General features: G+C 39.6%; 1 protein-coding gene across 3 annotated transcripts in view; it reads right to left on the reverse strand.

Annotated features, from left to right (window-relative positions):
- Positions 1–609: 609 nt before the first annotated feature.
- KCNH7 (potassium voltage-gated channel subfamily H member 7) overlaps positions 610–23,180 on the reverse strand; it is a 341,200-nt gene continuing 318,629 nt past the window's right edge. For all 3 annotated transcript variants that reach the window (XM_074967447.1, XM_074967445.1, XM_074967444.1), the window contains 4 exons: positions 11,267–11,530; positions 7,106–7,274; positions 3,185–3,377; positions 610–2,140 (listed from right to left, as the gene is read on the reverse strand). In XM_074967447.1, coding sequence (XP_074823548.1) covers positions 1,874–2,140; positions 3,185–3,377; positions 7,106–7,274; positions 11,267–11,530 — 893 coding nt within the window. In that variant the 3' untranslated portion in view covers positions 610–1,873. The remainder of the gene's footprint in view (positions 2,141–3,184; positions 3,378–7,105; positions 7,275–11,266; positions 11,531–23,180) is intronic.

Genomic DNA, 23,180 nt, shown 5'->3' on the forward strand with positions numbered 1-23,180 from the left:
AGAGTGAGCAAGAGGAGAATCAGATCCCATGTGCTATGGGCCTGATTCTCTTCTCACTTGCAACAGTGTAAATTAGTAAGTTAAATTTGATTTCCGTACACACAAATAAAATCATGACTAACCCAATGGCGTAAGGGGAGGAGACTCTTGTGTTTATCTACTGGCTAGATATGACTAAAGCTGCCATGAATCAAGATATAAAATCTGTGAGGGCACTATTATAAACTCTGACCTGCCAGAACCAGTGCCTGTACATGAGAGGGGCAATCGCCATTGCCTCAGTCCTTAGCATTTCTAGAGCCTTAGTTTCAGTTGGGTTATAGTTTAAATTATACATGCCCACCCACTAACTTGCCTGTGTCTCTGCTTTTTCAGAACTCAGCAGAGTTCCCCTCCAAGGGGATTTCTACTTTAAAGCTTCATTTAAGATTAGAAAATCACATGACCACCTTTAGATATTTAAAAACAGGAATAAAAAAGGTCAGTTATTTCTAAAACAAACACACTATTTGAAGCAGTATAATATTTTAATAAAATTAAATCTAAGTATTGACAAAGCATTATGCATATACAGTACATACTGTATTTAAAGCCTACGGACCTGAACTCAATTTATTCTAGTGTAGTCAGCTTTGGACACAAGATTACCTGTTTTGTAATAAGAAAGTTTACAACTGTACTTTAAAGTGATTTTACATATGTACATATGTATATATACATATATCTATACTCACATACATGTGTAGCTATATACACACATGTTTGTATGTATATACATATACATTACATATACGTATATATGTATACACATACAAATGCACATAAGGGTGTGTGTGTGTATGTGTGTGTGTATGTGTATATATATATATATTCTCTAGCTCTCTATGGAGGGACCAGTAGGTAAAAAGAGATATCACAAACAACAATTATGATAATTATAAAAAGAAAACGTGTAAAATATTTTAATTATACAGCTTGTTAGTAGTTCGCACTGAACAAAAGGAACGCAGTCTTCTGTATTACATAGAAATTATATTTATTGCATTTGATAATGTTTGGGTGACAGATGAGAACTACCTGCCTGTTTATGATAGCCAACTTTTTAGTCATGATTAGCATAAAAATAAAAAGCCCAAAATATTAAAAACCTAAATTATTCAGTTAGCGTGGTCTTGTAGATGCAATCAGTGACGATACTTTTCCATTGTATAGTATTGTTGTTCTACCTGTTAAAATAGTGACCTCGTTCAATTCGCTTTGAAGCGGCTGCTTTCTGTACTATATCTTCATGTTTTAGAACCTGATAGACATTGTTCTCTTATTCTTTCTCTAAGCAGCAGAATGATGGCCATTGACTGTAAAACGCTCAATACAAGAAGGATAATTGTATCTTTTCAAATGTGAGTTGGCAGAAGGTTTCGGCTTGAACTAGAATAGCTCAGTGAATATGAGTTATGACCGTGTGGATTATCATCATCATCACCTGGTCTCTTATTTGCTTTGAAGGCATGTCCACAATAAAGTACCATTTCAGTGAAATCAGTAAATGGTAATTTCCATGCAACATAAATTGTAATTTCAGAACATGCATGTGTTTTAAAAAAATTAAAAAATATAAGGTGCCTTGAGAATGCTGGCAGTTTTACATTTGGAACATACATTTTATATGTATATTATTTACATTGTAACTGCTCAACTTTACCTTACAAGCTTCAAATTTAGGAAAATATACAGTACTTTTGCATATAATGGTATATCCTTGTAGCCCCTGAGTCAAGTATAGAGGATTTAAATACAAAAAAAAAAAAAAAAGGGGGGGGGAGACAGCCATTAAAAGCACTTACATTTTATGTGAAGTAATAGTATAAAAGGATTATTTCCCAGGAAGACCAGGATCAGAAACATGCCTATGTAGACCCAAGATTCCTATAGTGTTTAGGGAAGAATCTGGCAAGGAAGGATGCCTAATGGAATGGAGATAAGTTTTACAATGCCGTGGGTGAAACTCTAAAGACCGGTCATGTTCTTGTTCTAAAAAAGAAGCCAAATTGTCTTCTGAGGCTGTGTTAAGATGCACTCCACTTGAGAGGGATTCTTTGGATTTAAGTTTTGATTTTTCAAGGTCTAGAAATTCAGGACACTGAGAGAAAGGAAAAAAAATAAGGTGACAATATATTTAAAACAGTCTCATGGGTACTCCTGTTTCTACTGAAAATGAACAAAATCCAAAACAAAAACCAAACCAAACCATTCTTTGCAAACCGAGTCTGAAACATGAGCAGAGAAATCAATGATTTTCACTAAATACAGTGTTTGATTAATTGTAGTTGAATGCAAATCTGCCCAGGATTTATTTGGAGGAGAAACCAGGGAATCCCCCCGTTCTTCCTCAGGCTAGCTGTTCCTGGTTCTATATCTTAAGAAAATTTTCAGTTAGAGACTGAACTGTCTTGAGATGGACCAACACTGAGCTCCTGGGTCTGAACACCTCTGAAATCTGGGGCAGTTCAGAATCAAAATCTGTGACTGTATCAAATTCCTAACTTTGGGGCAGTGTGGATCTGGATACAGATCCGAACACTGGGTTATTCTGTATCTTTTAAGTCAGAGCCTGTGATAGAAAGTGTGCAGAGATGCCCTGGTGGCAGCTCTCTGGCACATGTACATTACCTCCAGGAGTGCTGAGGAAGTGTAATCCTCCCCCACCCACTTAGGCAGCATACACTCCTGGATGCATCAGTTGAGTTTCTGCATGGTCGGTGCAAACAAGATGTGGCTCAAGGCTTTAAGGACTTGGACAGTGGCAAGCCTTGGGTCAAGACTGGAGATTTCTTGAGTCCTTCCACATGCTCCCCTGCAGGGCTAACCACAATCTAGCCTTTTGTGACTTGGGGCTGTCTCTTATTCCCCCCTTCCTCTATCTTTTTCTGTGGGGTCCACAACCATTGCTAAATGCATGGTGATGACAAAATTTGTAGCTTTGAGACCTATATTTGGCTTCTACACAGTAGGAAATTTGAGCTTGCAATTTGCTTCCAAAATAATATAACTAGATGAATCCTGTGGAGACATTTAGCCAAGTTACAAGTTCCTGTTCAGAAAACTACAAAACAAATGCTCAGTCTTCCAACAATAGGTAACAACGTTAATTAATCACTATAGTTGATTCTGGGCACATCCATACCTGTGATGAAGGACTGAAGCTTCTATCTGTTTTAATAGATACTACAGGATGAAGGCTTTGCATCACCCGGATAGCTGGCTGTTGATATTCTGCACTTGAAGTCACTATACTATATGCAGGTGGAATGAGTGTTGACTGCCTCTGCAGTAGTTGCAGAATGGTTTGAATGTCAGCAGTCATTTGGGATTCAAGCCTAGGGAAGTAATATGAAATCAATTAACACATGGTCATGGATGATTATGTTTTAACACACCAATTACAAATGCATTCAAGAGGGATCTGCAGCTTATTAACAAAGCAAGCCATTATGTGTAATGCAGGGGTTCTCAGACTTTTGTACTGGTGACCCCTTTCACATACCAAGCCTCTGAGTGCGACATTATACATTAAAAACACTTTTTTATATATTTAACACCATTATAAATGCTGGAGGCAAAGCGGGGCTTGGGGTGGAGGCTGACAGCTCGTGACCTCCCATGTAATAACCTTGCGACCCCCTGAGGGGTCCCAACCTCCAGTTTGAGAACCCCTGGTGTAACGGTATTATAATGTTTTGAATAGGAAAGAACAGAAGGGGGAGCACTGAGCCATTCCATGGCTAGCAGCTTGCTCTCTCATACAGAATATACATTCTAATGTTTGTTCCAGACCTTAGTTAGAGTTTAATTTAAGAATAGTACATTACTATCATTTCTGTTTGCAATTGATATGAATATTGGGGGCGAGATTCTCAGCTGACATAAACTGGCATAGCCCCCATTGATTTAACTGGAGCTGTGTTGATTTATCCAGGATGAGGATCTGGTCCAGGATTTCTAAAGCAACAGAAAACTCTGACAGTCCCAAAGCTACTTCTAAGGGGATACAACACAACAAGGCAGCATAATTTATGTTTTCCCACAGCAGGAAACTGTGGGCAATCTGGTTGTTTTAAGTAAAGGTCTTGAAAACAGTCATCTCTTTAGGTGCATGGTTAGGGTTCCCAGATAGCAACTGTGAAAAAACAGGACAGGGGGTGGGGGTAATAAGCGCCTATATAAGAATAAGTCCCAAAAAACGGGACTGTCCCTTTAAAAATGGGACATCTGGTCACCCTATCATGATGAATTATTAGAATTTAAAGTAGGATTCAGGGGTGGGGGGAGGAAGAACTGATCTGAAGCTCTGTTCAAAATTCAGAACTAAACTCGACATAGTCGATGTTCAAAAGTAGTATATTTATTGATTGTTTGACTGATTGACTAACTCTTCATGATTTGGTGGATAAATCCTGAAAGTTTAAATAAACCTTGGTGTAAGTCACAACATTTGAGTCTGTTTGTCTTCTCCACACTTCCATTGCCATGGCACTGAAATGATTTTCAAGTTGTCTTGCCAACATAATTCACAGACTCAGCAATGGGTAATAATGCCTCTTGTGCCTCCCCAGCTGCTAGGAGACCGCACAATGTGTTATCACGGATTGTAATCTGGATGTAAATCCTCCTGTATGGGAACTCATCTCCTGACAGAATCATTTTAACTGTAAACACATTTTTATGTTAACCGCCCTCCGTGTTGTGAACGTCCCAACTACAGCTCTGCAGCGGCAGCACTCCTGCTCCAGCAGATTTTTGCTGTGCACTTAAGCCCTAAACTTGCACCTGACCTCCGTCCCCTAATGGACGCTGAAGATGCCTTTGCTCCTCACATAGATATTAAAGGAAACATTGCTCCAAGGTCAGCTGTTGTTGCCAGTGATTCTGTGGCATCAGCTTTTATAAAAGCAACCTAATACACGGCTCAAGCCCTGGGGTTATACCCATTCATGTCCTATTCATCCCCTGCTCAGCTCCCTTCCGTTGCATGCTGTTTGCCAATATGCCAATGTTGACCTCAGAGTAAGCATCCTGCCGATACCACAGGGAAAAAATGCAGCAGCAGCGCCATCCAGAGAGCATGTCTGCTAAAACTATGTTGTAATTCCTTTTTGAATAGAAGATGTGCAAGAATTTGAGAACTTGGTTGATAATTTTGCCCTCTTGTACCTCTCTGCCCCTGCTCCCCCTGCCTTTTTAAAAACGATCTCTAGAATGGCCCTCCTCTCGGTTCCCCACCACTCCAAATTGAAGAGTTCTAATTTCTTCTACTCTTCATTCTTTCTCACTTGACCATTTTATACCACCCCACAAAAAACAGCCAAACAAACAAACCCTTAAAAACCAACCATATTATGGCTGGGCATAAAAGCAGCAGAAAGATAGTGATAGGTGGTCACTGGGCTTCCCCAGCTTGTATAAAACTCTATACCAGTCTACCATGTACCCCCAGTTTAGCATCATATCAGGGGCACGGCTGAGGGTAGGAGGAGGCAGGGAGGTGTGCCCAGGGCACTTTGCTCTCTGACTTTTCTGGGTCACCAGAATAGTTGTTCAAATTAGAGTAGTCTCCTTGCAGCTGATCTGGCCTGTGCGAGGGACTAACCAGGCCTAGAATCCAGCAGGCACAAAGGTACCTTAAAAAGCACCAAAAGAGTTAATAAATGAAGTGGGATGTGGATAAAAATCCAGAAAAAGAAATAAATAAAACTAAAATCTCAGCAGTTCATCAGAAAACTCCGCCCCCCCTTCCCAATCTTTGTCTATGGCATCAATAAACCTAATACCAGCCCTGAACAATAGCTCTAGCTATATTTAGGATTTCAAGAAAAGGAAAGAATAATAAGCAAGACATTATTATGTATAAGTCCTCATATGCTGTGATGGGAGCCCCGTAAGTGCCTACTTACATTAGACAGGTAGATAAATGCCTGCATAGTTCTACTTCATTCATGATTTATAGGAATTGCAACTTACATGTTAAAACATATATCTTGTAACATATAGTATGTCACTAGAAATGAGAATACTGAAGTTTGATTGGTTCACAGAATGCAAAGGGGCCAAGACGTCCTTATATTGGCTTTCAATTGCTTTTTAAAATGTACAAGGCAGTGTGCCAATGAAGATATACTAAAGTATAATTAAGGCTGAATTTGTGTCATGGTAAATTTCGGGTTAAATTTGCTTGTCATGGCAAAAATGTTGAAAATAATGGAATGCTGGGGAAAATAATAAAAAGTCACAGACCAACTTCAAATGAACTGAAATTACATGGCAAATGACAGTATAAATTATAGTGTATGATCAGAATACCTTCACCATATTTTTAAGATTCCATAAGCTATTCTGTTTAGCCACCAACTATGTATGTTAGACACCAATAGGGAGGGGAAGAAGGAAGATGAGCAGTATTAGCAAAGGTAACTTACATATGCGGTATTTTGACAAAGAAAATGACTGTTTTCTATTGTAGTAGGTGTGTTTTGCACTTGTGATACTCTCATGGCTGTTTATTATAGAGACAGCTGCAAAAGGAGGTTTACACATCAAAAAGTGAAGATGCCTACAATACAAATGCCGCTTCTGCGAGGAAGGCAGCTGGTTCGCTCAGTACATCCCCAGGGAAGCACAGCACCTCCCATTTTATGGGCACAGGAACTGTGTGTAGAAAGCCAGGATCTGCTTTTGGAGGAAAAGTTCAGGAGAAAGAGGGATGACGAGAGAGTCAAAACCCTGCACCTACCCATCCCAGAATGAGATTTTCAAAGGGCTTAAGGGCCAGATTTGTATTTTGGCATTTAAAGATGCAGGTGGTTGTCTAGTCACGTTTGTGATTTCTGCGATTCACCTATCTGCATCTTTAGGAGCCTTAATACTTTAAAAAATCTGGCCCTAAGTGACTTAGAAGCACAAGTGCCATTGACTCGCAATGGGATTTGTACTTATGATTCATTTAGGTGCTTATGAAAATCCCCCACCAAATTCATCCTTGTTGTGGCTCCATTGATATCAATGGTGTTGTTATCAACCCAATCTGATCCTGTCACATAATTGCTTTTACCTGTTGAGTTGTTCTTGAAGTAAATCTAGCCGGTGCTCCACTTCCCCATAGGTCAGCTCACTTTCAGTTTCACAGATGCCCCACGTAACATGAGGTAATGCTGACTGTCTGGAGATCTCCTGGTGCCCCTTGGTGTTTTCCCACTCCCAGGTTCTTTTATCACTGATGTCTGCCAAAAAACAAACCTCTTGAAGTATAAACGTACAGATCCACTAAGAATAGACATGTATTTGAATTTATGGAATGCATGGCATGACTGAGTTAGAGTTACAGTCTCTACACTTAATTTTTAGGAGGTAGCAGTCTGTTCAGCCAAGAATCCCATAAATCAGTGTTTCACAAACCTTTGAAAGTTAAGCCCTCCCTCTTTAGGGAAATTAAACCAATCACAGCTCTGTCTTGCAATTCCTTCTTATGTTGTTAAAGGCCAACATCTTAGTTTGTACAATCTTCCATGCTTGCCCCAGCAGTCCTTGGTGCACTCTTTATTCACAGTCTTTGGGAAATGCTGGAGTAGAGCACCATCATATACTCCATCTCCTTTTGTACATACTTTGATGAGCAGTGTAATCATCAACAATGTTGACATTTAAAGAATTATAACTGGCATTAATGTTAGCACCCATTGAAAAGGGTGAGGCAGGTCACTCCTCAGAGCTATGAATTCAGACTCTCTTCAAACCCAGGCAGATTTATAGGAATTGCAACTTACATGTTAAAACATGTATCTTGTAACATATAGTATGTCACTAGAAATGAGAATACTGAAGTTTGATTGGTTCACAGGCAGATGACTCCATCCTCATCAGTTACACTCATTTCACATTTTCAAGGTTTTCTTTGCAACCATAACAGCTAGAGACTTACCTATAAGAAAGAAGGGCCTCTGGAGGACAGTAGAGAGACCTGTCCAAATGCCCCCAGCTAATCCTTTTACCTGATGGGAGCATATTCCACAGGAAAGAAAGGAAGTCCCTCCCAAAGTTAGATACAGTGGTTAAAGTAGATTGAATCAGGAAGGGGAGCTCTCACCCAGTAAACCAAATAGGAGGAAGAGTTCTTCCTCTCCTTTTAGCAGAGAAGGGGGAGATGAGCTTTATTGGACTAATGGATCTTTGGGATCTGTGGGGTCCGAGGGTTTCCTAGGGCTACAGTGAGTCTGTGAATGTCATAGGGTATAATAGGCACCTGATAGTATGAATAGGGCCGAGGTAGGAGGAGGAGATTTCACCTTGGCTTCATGGTGGCTCCTTCAGCTTCTCTGACCACTCACTACATGCCCCCAGGAGAAAGGGAATGGGTGAGAATTGTGTAATTTTGACTCAGCTAGCATGCATGGTATAATTTCCAGTTGTCTGAGGAAACTGGAGAGCTTTCCGGGAGGAGCAGAGAGCAAAATTCTGACAGATTCAGACCCAGCATAATCTTAATCCATATCTGTTTGTAGAATGTTTGCAGGAAATTGGAAAACCAAAGCACTAATTATAGACAATGAATTTCAGGAATGAAATGCAAACAATAAATGCTGTTTGTTTACACTTCTTATTTACTGTGCTATAAAATCCCTTAGATTTTACATATAAATCATCCACTAAAATCACATATTTTCCTGTACCTGGTCTTGGTGTCTCTAGCTCAGCCCTGGGTTGAATGACAAGTGTTTGTGTCCTGGACAAATGTTTGTGGAGTATCTAGACTAATGTTTACAATCCAATTGCCAATTAACTTGAGTTCAAAACAGGGCCATAATAAACTCTAATCTAGACATATTCTTCAGGGATAAGTCACTCCCCTTATTCTGTGCATCTTCTTAGGTAATGCCACATGTATGAACACAAAAGCGATAGGGTAGCCAGGAGACAGTCAGAACATTACTACTCAGCATGGCCTTGGAAGAATGGAGGATTGTTCTCAAGATATGAACTAAATATAAATATATGGCCTAGTTAATCTAAACAGTTCAAGAATGAAATCCTATGACCTGAATAAAGGCCATGGGAGGCCCCAAACGGTGGAAAATGTCATTGTTCTGAAGTGGGGGGTGAAAGGGGTTAGCAGCAGCTACATAGAAGCTACCCTTGTGCTGTTAAGAGAGACTCAGGATTGAAATAAAATGAGTGCTGCAAGTCAGGATTACACTGGCAACATTTAGACTGCCTGTCCCACACTATCCAATTCAGGGTTAATAATCCCCTCCTTTCATGGACAGTAAATTAATTGCTAACATTTAAAACAAAAAATAAAATACGGACTAGACTAAAAATATATCTTTCGCAATGGTAATAAGTTATGGAAGCTTATACAGAAGTTCATTTATATGTATATTTACAAGATTTATACTTATAGACTCATATTAGATTTACAACTGCCTTTAGAGATCATGAAATCAATTTCTAATTGATATCAGGAATGAGAATTTAATTTAAAACCAGTCTGACTTTTTATAGAAGCTATAAGAAAGGTGATCAGCTTTCAAATACAAATACTAAAAATGCAGAATTACAGAGACACCTATTCACCCCATCGAAATGTTGGTTTGTATGTGGTCTTAATCAAAATGTACACCCTTTAGACTTGCTAAATTTAGCTCAGAGTAAAATCTGTACTAGGTTGCCTTGGCAAACGTTGCTATAGCTGCAAGGACACATTTCTGGCTACTGGCAGGGGCAAGGTAAGCTTTCAAACAGCAATATATACAAAACATGTTTATATCGGCATTTGACTTTACCCTGAGAAGACCAGATGTCACATAACTTGGCCTTTGGACTATCAAAAATATGTTGTTCTGCTGGATTAGTTTCTAGAATAATTTAAAATACTCTTTTAAAAACCTAAAGTTGATCCTGAATTTGTGTGGCTAAATTTATTGTATCAGGAAATAAATTGTTGAGGAATAAAGCAATAAGCACTAAACACAGAAGTAGTCCTTTAAAACAGAAGCACCTGTAAATGCATGTTCAGCAACAAAACCTTTAATATTGTATAAATAGACTTTTCATTAGTTCACCCTATCACAGAAAATTAAGGCTTTAAAGAAAGATAAAAAGAATGTTTGATGAGATGATATAAAACAATCATATTAAGTTAACGGAGATTGCTTAATCACTGTAAACCATACGCCATATATTAAGAACCAAATTCTGCTCTTCTTACTCAAGCAAATTTCCCACTGAAGTCAAGATGTGTTCCCGTGTGATATTTCATCACTTTTAATTAAGTAATATTACAGAACTAGATAACGTTTTTCAATCTCATTGTTATGCATTGCTTCAACACTATTTTAAATGTTCAGTAGTATAAAATATGAAGAAAATAGGTTAAGCTGGTAAAAGTTTTTGAGCAAAACTTTTTTGTGTGTGTGCAAAAAATGGAAATTTGATGACATCAAAATATTTCATGAATTCATGTCAATTTCACCAAATTGTTTAAGTCAAAAACAAACCAACATTTTTTGGAAAAAAATCAAAATGTTTTTCCAACATTTTCTAAATGAAATATTTATTTATCCCCTTTATCTAGACTGGGTTTGTGAAATTCAGATTTAGTATCCCTATCTAACTCTCTATTTTGGGTTTTGTACGGCCACCCAACACTGTAGCATGATGGGCAGTCAACTTTTTTCACTCCAATCTCCATCTGATGGACTCACCACAACTGTGAATCCTGTGGCCTTGTTTACAATAGTGAAAGCCATCATTAACTAAGGGAAAATTTAATCTAATTTAATAAAATTTAAAATTTAATCCAGAGACAGTAAGGCCCAACTTTTCAAAGGTACCCATTTATTTTAGGTATCCAAAAATTATGAAATTTTATTATTTTAGGCATCCAACATTATGAAATGAAATGAAAATGTTGGCTTAAATGACTTGTCCAAGATGATTCAGGAAGACATTTGCAAAACCTAGACTAAAATTTAAGAGCTCCTGGATTCCAGTCTCATGCCAAACCATAGCGCCTCTCAAGGGAAATGGTTCTTTGAACATTCCACATTTGACATGAAAGAAGATTATTTTGTTAATGTTTCATGAAACCCTTAAAAGGTAAATTAATGTATTTGTCAATGGAAGCATTCTGAAGAGGTTTTTTTTCTCTCCCACTGATCATCAGAGCAAAAATGAATAGGCCATCTTTACAAAATAGCAACATGGAATAGATTACCTCTGCAAGAATGGCTTCTTTTGTCAATATGGATCCTTTCTGTTGCACGCACCACTTCTTCGAAGTCCAGCACTGTAGTTTTCCCTGTCATTGACGGGTAATTGATTATTTCAGAGAAGAGAGGTTTCTGCTCATCTTCAATGGATGACACCAAAGATGATGACTCACTTTTCTTCTCTTCAAGGTGTTTCTTGGTACACTGATAATGTCTAGTGTTATCCATGGAGTCTTCAGGATCATTCTGATTGTTTTCTTTGTCACAGCCTGTCAAATAGAAATAATTGTATACAATAATATGCAGTGCATGAGATCTTATTCCAGTTTATTCTGGACCTCAGGCCGAACCGGCCCTAGGCATAAGCAGACTAAGCAATTGCTTAGGGCCCCAAGCAGCTCAAGGCCTCCCGTGTTAATTATCAGTATGTGTTGTGTGTGGAGGGGCCCAAAATATTCCTTCTTAGGGCCCCAATGGGCTAGCACCAGCACTGACCTCAGGGGCAGAGTAGAAGTTATATCAATTAGCAAGTTTACTCTCTATTAGGGATAACATAACTTTAATGCCTCTTCTATTAAGGACCACAGTAGTGATGTTCCTTCTGATGCAGGTTCTGCCATTCTTTTATATAGCAATCTCAGGTATTTGTGCTGGAGCCCTCTCAGTCTACAAGAGAAGGGAGCTGCCAGCAGGCATTCTCTCTGAGAGCACCTCAACCTTGCAATCTACTGCTTTCAGCTTGGTTGGAAATAGCCCCAGTCTGTTGACAATTAAGGTTCATTACAAGGCCCATCTATTTACCAGGTTTTTGGGGAGCGAGGTACATGACAAGGGCTGATGTGGTGCATGTGGTAAGGTGGGTATTGGTCAAGTCTTGAATTTATCTTTGAATATTTTTAGGTTCCAGAGTGAGGTGCAGCTACTGGTTCAATACTTTTCTGGGGCTGTATTTTTGATTTCTGGCAGTTACAGCAATGTATTACAAATTGAAACAAATAAAATAAGGACAAGAAACCAACAGTGATCATCTGGTGAGTATGGAGGCCTCTTGAACTGCCTTTAGAGCAACACTTAAAGTGTGTTTTATTGTATCATTTCAAATCCAGTATTTGATCTTGCCTATTTTTAACTGAAATGTCAAGATAATTCCAGTTCTGAATGTTTATTTAGGACATATTTTAGCAGGGGAGTCTCAATTAGATATAAATACTGTAACTAGTTTGCATTAACTTCCTGGGGAGATAGCATGATTCCCCATCTGCTTTCAACTAATTACTAATCAACATAATTCTAGAGTGCATGTAATCCTCACAGCAATGGTTAATACCGGATTCTGTACATTCCCAGGGTTTCTTCTTTTCTAACACTATTTCCCGGTCATCATTTACAATGAAAGAGAACTGTGGGCCAGATCATACCCCAATCAACCTCCTCCTGCTCAGAACGCGAGGCTCTGTTGCCTTTGCAGCAGCATCTCCCTCTATTGCACTGACTCCATGAGTTCAAAGATCTGCAAGTGGTGAGTGGTAGCTGGGGGCAAGGCCAAGTCTGATCCAGATCGTTCCCACCTGCATTACTGGAGTCCTTGGGGAAATTAATACAGCATTGAGCTGAATTAACTTTCTGTTGGTCCCGTCTCCACAGTGAGGCTCCTCTTTTAACAAGGATCCCTGTCACCATCTGGAGAACATGGAAAGTGGTGCTATGGTGAAGCACAGATGCAGGTGGGCTTGCATAGTGGGATGGCCCTATGGCCAGCAATTTTGTGGGATGGCCCTATGGCCAGCAATTCCCATCCCCCCACCCTCCTGATGGAACAATGGAGGCTAAAGCTCCATGAGAAGATTCTTGCAGTGATTTCCCATCCTCACTCTTGACCCACACATTTTCCTGGGGGAGTGGGTGATGGAACTCTTTTATTGCAGTCCTCCTACAGAGACAATGGGCTTAACTACTCAATACTATATTGACTTGAAATGGAAACATTTACATGTTCACATATTTTGAACAATTTCGTATTCTCATGGGAATATGTGAATCAAAAATAGCAGTCATAGGCACTTTATAACAGAAAGATTGATCAATGAACTAGTTTGCAAAGAGAGGTCACTCAGAGATAGTCCTAACATAGACAGGAGAGATCGCATAATGGCTGAAGTGTGTGCAGAGGACTGATCTATCATATTTACAGAGTGCCAATCACTGTAATAGCTAGAGGCACAAAATCAAATTCTGCTTTCAGTTACACTGCTGTAAAACCAGAGTAATTCAGTTGACTCCACTTCAGTTAGTCTGGATTTATGTTGGTGTAGCTGGCAGCATATTTTGATACAAAATATCTATACTTCTGGTGTAGTGGACACTTTGGCCCAAGTACAAAAGAATAGATGAAAGGGAGGTCCCTTCCAATGATATTATCTGGGTTCCAAATCTAAGGAAGATAACTTTTGCCCACTAGTTGATCAGTTTCATAATGTGTTCAGTGCCATTTCTGCATCTGCTAGTCCTCTTCCTGTATTCAGAAATTTTAACATTGCTGTTTCATTATGCCGTTACTCCAGAAAGGTTTTCATTTTAGGCTGGAAATGAAATCTTCACTGTAAGAAAATGTAGCAAAAACATTAGCACTGAGAATAATCCTATGATGTTGTATGACTAAAATATGAATTAAAAATGGAAATTGCATTTTTTATTTGGCTCTGAACTGTAGGAGCTAATGGAGTTCACAGGGCAATTCAGCTGAAATACATTACAAGCAGTCACTAGGTAATGCTTTATTCAGATAGGGCACGATCATTTCTGCCTTTTCTAATGAATCCATGTTATTGGGTTGGAATGAACATTGCAGATGACAGGAATAGCTTTTTCTCTAGTTGGACTTTTTCCGTGCAGGAAAAAATTCCTTAAGTTCACTGTCCATTATACAGACTGGCAATTCCAAATAGGCTTTTCCCCTGTCTTTCCCTCCCCTGTTTGACTGCAAGGAAAGCTTGATTTCTGAAGTGATTATTATCTTCACTACAGAATCATCCTGCCTCCTCCATCTGCTTTCCAATGAGATGTGTTTCTCTTTTTGATTCAGACTGCTGGAAACAATTTTTCAGAGGCTGAATATTCTGTAACCTCCTGCTTTGCCAAACATCCTTTCAAACATAATTTGCACCATTTATGGGAATCATTTTAGTCTGTGATTTTTTTTATATGTCTGCCAAAGAGCACAAATGAACATGATGACACTGGAATTCCTGATTTATAGAGCAACAGTGTCTGACTTTTCAGCCTTGAAAATAACAAAGCCCTTGACTTCAAACTAACTATGGGAAGGACTGTATCCTCCGTCTCAGGGAGATGGGCAAGAAGAATTGGGGACGTGATCAGGCCTTTGAAATGACTTCTTATTCCAGTACATTTCTGAGTCTTCCAGATGTGACAATTACCAGAGATCAAACATATTTTTCTTTTATTTTTTGTCATGCTAATTCAGTAGTAATAAAGTTTGGCTCAGTTCAATGAGTGGCAGCCTATGTGAAATGGGATTTCTTTATCTCAATACTATTGCAAATGTTGATACTAATAAAAGTGGGATAGTAGTATATGACTTGGGGAGCAACAGGAGCTTTTTTATTATTAGTGGAATTTGGTTAACTAGACTTTGGTTTACAGAATTGGACCAGCTATCTAGTCTGTTGCTTCAGAAGAAGGCAAGACTCTAATTCCTTTCTCCCACCTCCAAGTAAAAACCTTAGTGTGTCTAGACAAATTCAATTTTGTGTGGGAAGTGAGGTTACTATCTTCCTAACCCTTGCAGAAAACAATTTACACCACACATCATGAGACAGATAATCCTTATCATTAACCTTGCTTGTATAACTACAAACCTCATCACTGGACATGACATTTTCTAGCCCCCTTTATAAAATCCTGCCACATCATTTTAAACACCACCAGGGAAGTCACTTGCTGAGGCATGGCACATTCCTGACTGAATGCTGTAAAACAGTCTACACATTTTCATTCATATTCCCAATGGTGGTTTGGTTCAACCATCATTGTTCCCCTTTTAGTTGATAGTCACATATCTTCACATGAAGGGAATTTTGTTTGCAGGAATGTTGGTAGGATGGCTGGTTTCTGTATAGATAAATCCATGTATTCAGGTCTAAATATTGGAGATGATGGCAGAATTTTTGGAAGGCTCCACAATCCACTGCTAATTTTCAGCACTCAGCAGCTGACCTTCCAGTGATCTGCTGCATACCATCCATTTCCTCATTGATTGTTTCCTACTATGACAACCCCGTCACCATTTCTTCCATATCATTCTCTAGGTTATTTCTATCTCTTTGCCTAGTGTGATCACAGTACATATATTTCATCTGTTCATTTCCCACATCAGAGTCTGCTTCTCTACAATAATATTTTTAACATAGGTATTCATTTTTTTTCCATCCATGCGGTACACAAGAACCTTTGCCAGCATCATATTTGAAAAACTCTGAAACCAACTTGTGGTGGTGGTAGTTCTGTTTCTATCATGCAATCTTGGATTATGTAAACCAGAACTTTGCTCATGTGTGAAATCAGGGAGATGGTACAATAATTACTACACGTGGTTATGTCTCCCTTCTTTGGTAAGGGCAGAAAAGTTCCCTTCGTTCAGCCCTCTGCCTAATTTCTAGTAATCTGTACGTCATTACAAATTTTCCACCTAAGATCAATACCGTGTTGACCAATCACTTCTAACAATTCTGCAGGCCTGTTATCTATCCCGGGTGCTTTTCCCAGGCTTCATTCTCTCTCTCACAAGACTGACAGCTCCAAACCTGTATTCTCTTTTCTGCCAGCCTGTATTATGAGTGGCTCCGGTGAGGCATACAGATTGGCACAGTAATCTCTTCACCTGTGTTTAGTATCATCACCCTCAGTCAGGAGTCTGCCATCATGATTTATTATTAAGTTTGATCACAGTGAAAAGCTTTTGGTAAGAAATCTGACCACTGTGAATCTATCTTTTATATTATTACTCTCTTTACACTTCTCAAGTTCCATGCATTTTTCCCTTATATATTTGCTCTTGTCTAGTCTGCCTTTGAATATTCTCTCCTACATTCTTCCCTTTCCAAACCTTCTCTTTTACTCTGCATCATTTTTCTGCCAATTCAAACACCTTCTCAGTTAACCATGGTGTAGTCCGACACCGACTTTTTGGAATGTGTGGTTGGCCTTTTAAACATAACAGTTTTCACTTTATTCCAAAATTTTTTGGGGTTATTCTCCTCTTTCATCTGTGCCAATTCCTCAAACCCATAATTTTCATTGATTCTGGACAAGTCCAAATGTAGTAGACCTGTTGAACATGATATCTTTAAAGTTGAAATTTATATTTGAGGCTAACAGCTGATGGGCTGACCCAGTCTGTACTCATGAAAGTCTTTGTCCATTTTCCATTCGATTTCCAGCATTGTTATATTTATTCCAAAGGTGATTTTGGTTCTTTGCCATACTGTCAGGTGACCTCCACCTGCTGATTGAAAATGATCTTTGTAATGACCCGGAGATTAGAGCAGCAGGAGATTAGAGCAGCAGAACTACCTGCCTTCCTCTCTCATTTTGCGAACCCAGACCATTGTTTCCCATTACTTCTTTATCAGATTTGCAGCTCCAACTTTTGCATTTAAGTCCCCAGTTACAAGGGTAATATCTTTACTTGGTGTTTCAGTGAGTGTTTCTTCAAGTTGTCCATAGTTTCTGTATGATTATCCATATTCATATGCAAACAAAGGTGTTAGTGAACAGGAGTCTCCTGTTTAAAAATGTCAGCCATCTAGTCAGAAAGCAGAAATAATAATAGGTCTTCAGTGACTAATCACACACCAAAAATAGCACATAGTTAAGTGAAAAGCCTGTAAATGACAGTTGCCACTTTGACTAAACTCTCTATCAAACAGTTACAAAAATGGTTTGAACAAATACATTTTGTAAAAATGTCCAAATTAAAATGTACAATCCCTGTAATGTCTAAAGCTGCCCAAATGCACTTCGGGCCTTACCATCTTACATGAGGTGAGCTCACCTGATCACCGCTTCAGTTCCTTACCACACCCCCTCCTGCCATATGTTTGCAAAAATCATTCTGTTGAGGAACAATTTGCACTTTTCTGCACAAAAGACATGCATATCCTCCATCCCTATATAGTCATGATACGTGAATGATCCTTTAGCACAGACCAGGAGCAGGCCAAAGGAAACCAGGGAAGTTTTATTCCAAACTACTGTCATCACTTCTTTTCACTCAGCAGTACCAAAAAGAACATGAATACTATGTAATATTCATAGAACCATATAGGACTTGTAAGCACTACTCCCCTTTGTGTGTTGTCTGCTTCGTAGTTAATGAGACAAGTTTATGACCATAAGGGAAAGTTGCATGTTGTATTATGTTGACTATGGATTTGTATAGTCACTGATGGAATAGCAAGTGGAGAAGAGATCAATTCCATATGCCCAGCTAAGTTTGGTCAGATCGTACAAAAACTTAAACCCTGGAGTAGCGTTCGCTATTGTGCGTGGTCCCACTGGGTCCCACATCAGAGGGGATAGCAGAAGCTGAGTACTGGTGAATGTGAGGATGAAAGATTGTCTTTTCTTCCAGATCAGAATGACTCAGGGCAAGATGATTCAATCCAAATTTTATGCTATGATTAAAATACGTCTTTACTTGGTAGGCTCTTAATATTAAACAATAAGAAATCATCAAAGGAAAGTTATAAGAAGTAATTTGGGATCCTTCGGATTACGTTATTTTAAAGGCCAAATCCTAGACTGTATGTTACAGGATCTGGTTCCTGTTCCCATCTCTGTTCTGATTTAGGTAAGTGTCTTAACTCGCAGTATGTCTACACTGCAATTAGACACCTACGGCTGGCCTGTGCCAGCTGACTCAGGCTAAGGGGATGTTTCATTGCAGTGTAGACATCCAGGCTAGGGCTACACATCAAGCTCTTGGGCCTTCCCACCTCTCAGGGTCCTAGAGCTCCAGCTGCAGTGTAGTCATACCCTCAGCATCTATTTTCCCAGAAATAATTGTACTATTACACAATACAGTTATAGCATCTTCCATCCACAGATAGCCAAGCACAACGTGCAGAGATGACAATGCAGTTCACAGGGCTCTTCAGTTTTATTTTAATTTTGAAATCCTCAGATGGAAAACACTATGGAAGGGCAAAGCATTATTACGGAAGACATAATTGTTTCTGAGTGCTTCAGTAGATTTATTTTCCAATGGAAGTAGAATATGTACACACAAACTTAGGGGCCATATTTTTAAATGATGGCCTCCACTTTTGCATACAAAATTTGCAGATGCAAACATCTGTAGCTTTTCTACCAAACCAATTCTGATCATTAATTAGGTAATTTAGATGTGTAAGTATCTGATCGTGGGCACAGTTTGGTTCTTAGACATACAAAAGACCTAAATTGTGAGTGCAAAAATGGAAAACTGGTTATGGCCAGGCAGAACATTTGGCTCTATGGCTCTGAAACCATCTGACAAAAGCTGTGAAATTCAGAATCAAGCCTCAAAGTCTGTCCTTAACAAACTTCAATGCGCTTGAATACTGCAAAGGTCTCTGAACAGTGGGTAATTTTATATCCCATATGTTCCACACTATACTCAGCAGAGTGAGAATTAAGGACAGACTGGCAGACTCTGTTTTTGTTGGCTTAAAGCATTTCATAGTGTTATTTTAATGTGGGATTTTGTTGTACTGAAATTACTTTTCTTTAAATGATGGAAAGTTACAGTGACAGTCTTTGGCCACAATGAAAGGCAGTGCTAAAGTTCACTGTATCTAATGAATGGTGCTGAAGTCGTTCCACAGACATAGCTTCAAATTTTGGAAAACTAAAAGTGATTCCAGATTTTAATTGAAATAAAATATGAGTGTTGTGAAGACTCCTGAAATCACTGTAGATTCATTCATAGGTGAATTTTACAACAATGCTGTTTTTATGACCCATTTATATGATGCGACCTTGACCTGTTATCTACCTTCCTAAGTGGCTGCGCTCTTCTGAGATGTTGCACCTAACAAGGTCTCAGACAAAATTAATGAGAAATGAAGATAAAGCATTCCCAGAATGGACTGCTTGGGTTTGGAACAATATATTAGAAGAGGGAAGACTAAGCCAAAGCCTGGCCATTTCAAGAATGCATTGCTAGACTCTTCTGTGTTTGCCAAAGCAAACATGCCATAGCAGAAAAGAAGAACACACTGACATCTGTACACACACATAAGAACTCTTAGAAAAGTGTCTTGAACGTGAGAGAAGAATCCACTTTGAACTCCACCAAAGACAATGCTTTGTGCAGCTAATTTACCTTGTTGAACACCTAGATACTGCATTAATGAAGCCTAGAACCACATATTCAACAACAAGGAGAAAACAAAATATTGAACAGCTGCTTACTAAGTGAGCACCATGCATTCTGTGCATTGAATGAAGCAGGGGACTTCTGGAAAAAATAGTATGTGATCATGGAATTAAAGATTGTGTCATAATGTCTAGGCATAAGGGGGCTGAATTAAAGTTGCACAGAGAGCCTTAATTCTGGCATTTCCTGACTTTTGAATGCCTGACTTTGCAACCTTAATAATGCTCTTTTAATGTAGTTTTTGTGTGTGTAATTATTTTTATAGCACTTTAAGTGTATTACTCAGGCAAATGGGACAGCAGGCAAATAATACAGGCTAGATAACCTTTCCATAAAGATTTATTTTCCTTTCTTTAAATTGAATAAAAAAGAGCTAGTTTTGAGTGACTGTAAATGTGTGTCAAATTCAAAGCCGGAAACTTCAAAGTTAAAGCAAACATTCAATCCTTAACTTACTCTTTTGTGCCATTTTTAGCACAATGGAATGAGTTAGGAATGGAGTGAGAGACTGATCTGTGAATTTTCTGAGCTTTGTCTGGTTTTGTCACAATCTTAATGTTATTTAGATGACAATGTCAGGGTAATTCAAAATGATGCAGGGTGAAGGCCAAAGGATCTCTTACTCCAATGACAGAATTCCAGTCTCTTATACTAGGAGTTTATCTTCCACTACAAGATCATTTTTCTCTGATAGCTGACAGTACATATGACTACATATACCATTTCCAGAAGGCCACATTTCATGAGAAAACTGCTTCAGTAGGAGTTACCCTTGGAAACAAGGCTCTTGTAGGAACTGTGCTCCCCTGGGACAGGCTGCAATAGGAGCAGATGGACAACTGCAGTGATGGATTGTCTGATGATTATATACTTGCTGTCAGGGGTTCCTTGCAAAATGTAGGATTTGAGGAACAGGCTTCTTGCTTTCAAGCCGGGCAAATGCAATCAATAGGATTCATAGGGACATTCTTTTGTGGGCTCCTAAAATGAAATCCAAGAAAATAAAAATTCCCTGTCAAGAGTTAAGTGTCTTGTCCTGGACTAGTTGGCAAATAAGTTGACAGAACAACTATTTTCACTGAATCAATGGGTATTAACAGAGCAATATCCCCCTCACTAGATTCTGTTTACCCTAGAAACTAGAAGCATGGGCCAGATTTTGATCTCTTTTACACTGATGAAAATCCAGAGTCAATCCTTTACTTCAAGGACATCATCATTCCATTCAAGTTACTGAATCTAAGATGGTGTATTTAACACGACTATCCTGGATGTGGCTAATGGATTTTACATGCCCTGCTTAAAGGAGTTTGAAAGATTATTAGTACAGTGTGACCTCATTCTTCCTGAAGTAATCTGCTTGGAATGGATAGTCTTCACATCTGATTGCCTCTTGGGGTTCATTGTATTTCAGTGTGCATCTGATAGTCTTCAGCTAAGGACAAAATGAATTCCAGGCTGACATGGAGAACATCGCTTCATGGTAAGAATGATTACATGCTGGAATAGACCCAATGAGGTGAAGGTCTTAGAGACACCATCAATACCAATGTTAACAAAAAATTAAATATGACACCAGAGTGAGTAATGATGCAGGAACTCTGACTAGCTCACCAGAAAAGTGTTTTCAAAGCCCTACTTACTCTGTCAGGGCTAAATTCTGACCATGACTTCAATGCCATGACTTCCTTTATGCCACATATGGGGGTTTTATGCTGGCTTTATTGACCCTGAAGATGGCCAGGCCAGCATAGGTGGGCAGAGTATAGGGGCTCCACAGCACTTCTGAATTCAGGGTTAACTACCTTTCCCCTTCTCCCCACCCAGTGGGCCATGAGTTTGGGATAACTCCTACTGCCTGTTATGGGAGAGAGAGGGGGAAATTTCAAGGAATCCCTGTTTAGGTTACAGGGACAAACCATCCCGATGAGTCGAAAGAATAGTAAACATGGCAAGCGACCAGCTTGGCTTAATGGTGAAATCCTAGCGGATCTTAAACATAAAAAAGAAGCTTACAAGAAGTGGAAGGTTGGACATATGACCAGGGAAGAGTATAAAAATATTGCTCGGGCATGTAGGAAAGATATCAGGAGGGCCAAATCGCACCTGGAGCTGCAGCTAGCAAGAGATGTCAAGAGTAACAAGAAGGGTTTCTTCAGGTATGTTGGCAACAAGAAGAAAGCCAAGGAAAGTGTGGGCCCCTTACTGAATGAGGGAGGCAACCTAGTGACAGAGGATGTGGAAAAAGCTAATGTACTCAATGCTTTTTTTGCCTCTGTTTTCACTAACAAGGTCAGCTCCCAGACTGCTGCGCTGGGCATCATAGAATGGGGAAGAGATGGCCAGCCCTCTGTGGAGATAGAGGTGGTTAGGGACTATTTAGAAAAGCTGGACGTGCACAAGTCCATGGGGCTGGACGAGTTACATCCGAGAGTGCTGAAGGAATTGGCGGCTGTGATTGCAGAGCCCTTGGCCATTATCTTTGAAAACTCGTGGCGAACGGGGGAAGTCCCGGATGACTGGAAAAAGGCTAATGTAGTGCCAATCTTTAAAAAAGGGAAGAAGGAGGATCCTGGGAACTACAGGCCAGTCAGCCTCACCTCAGTCCCTGGAAAAATCATGGAGCAGGTCCTCAAAGAATCAATCCTGAAGCACTTACATGAGAGGAAAGTGATCAGGAACAGTCAGCATGGATTCACCAAGGGAAGGTCATGCCTGACTAATCTAATCGCCTTTTATGATGAGATTACTGGTTCTGTGGATGAAGGGAAAGCAGTGGATGTATTGTTTCTTGACTTTAGCAAAGCTTTTGACACGGTCTCCCACAGTATTCTTGTCAGCAAGTTAAGGAAGTATGGGCTAGATGAATGCACTATAAGGTGGGTAGAAAGCTGGCTAGATTGTCGGGCTCAACGGGTAGTGATCAATGGCTCCATGTCTAGTTGGCAGCCGGTGTCAAGTGGAGTGCCCCAGGGGTCGGTCCTGGGGCCGGTTTTGTTCAATATCTTCATAAATGATCTGGAGGATGGTGTGGATTGCACTCTCAGCAAATTTGCAGATGATACTAAACTGGGAGGAGTGGTAGATACGCTGGAGGGAGGGATAGGATACAGAAGGACCTAGACAAATTGGAGGATTGGGCCAAAAGAAATCTGATGAGGTTCAATAAGGATAAGTGCAGGGTCCTGCACTTAGGATGGAAGAATCCAATGCACCGCTACAGACTAGGGACCGAATGGGTAGGCAGCAGTTCTGCGGAAAAGGACCTAGGGGTGACAGTGGACGAGAAGCTGGATATGAGTCAACAGTGTGCCCTTGTTGCCAAGAAGGCCAATGGCATTTTGGGATGTATAAGTAGGGGCATAGCGAGCAGATCGAGGGATGTGATCGTTCCCCTCTATTCGACACTGGTGAGGCCTCATCTGGAGTACTGTGTCCAGTTTTGGGCCCCACACTACAAGAAGGATGTGGATAAATTG

Source organism: Natator depressus, chromosome 11, assembly GCF_965152275.1.
Source record: "Natator depressus isolate rNatDep1 chromosome 11, rNatDep2.hap1, whole genome shotgun sequence".
NCBI lineage: Eukaryota > Metazoa > Chordata > Testudines > Cheloniidae > Natator > Natator depressus.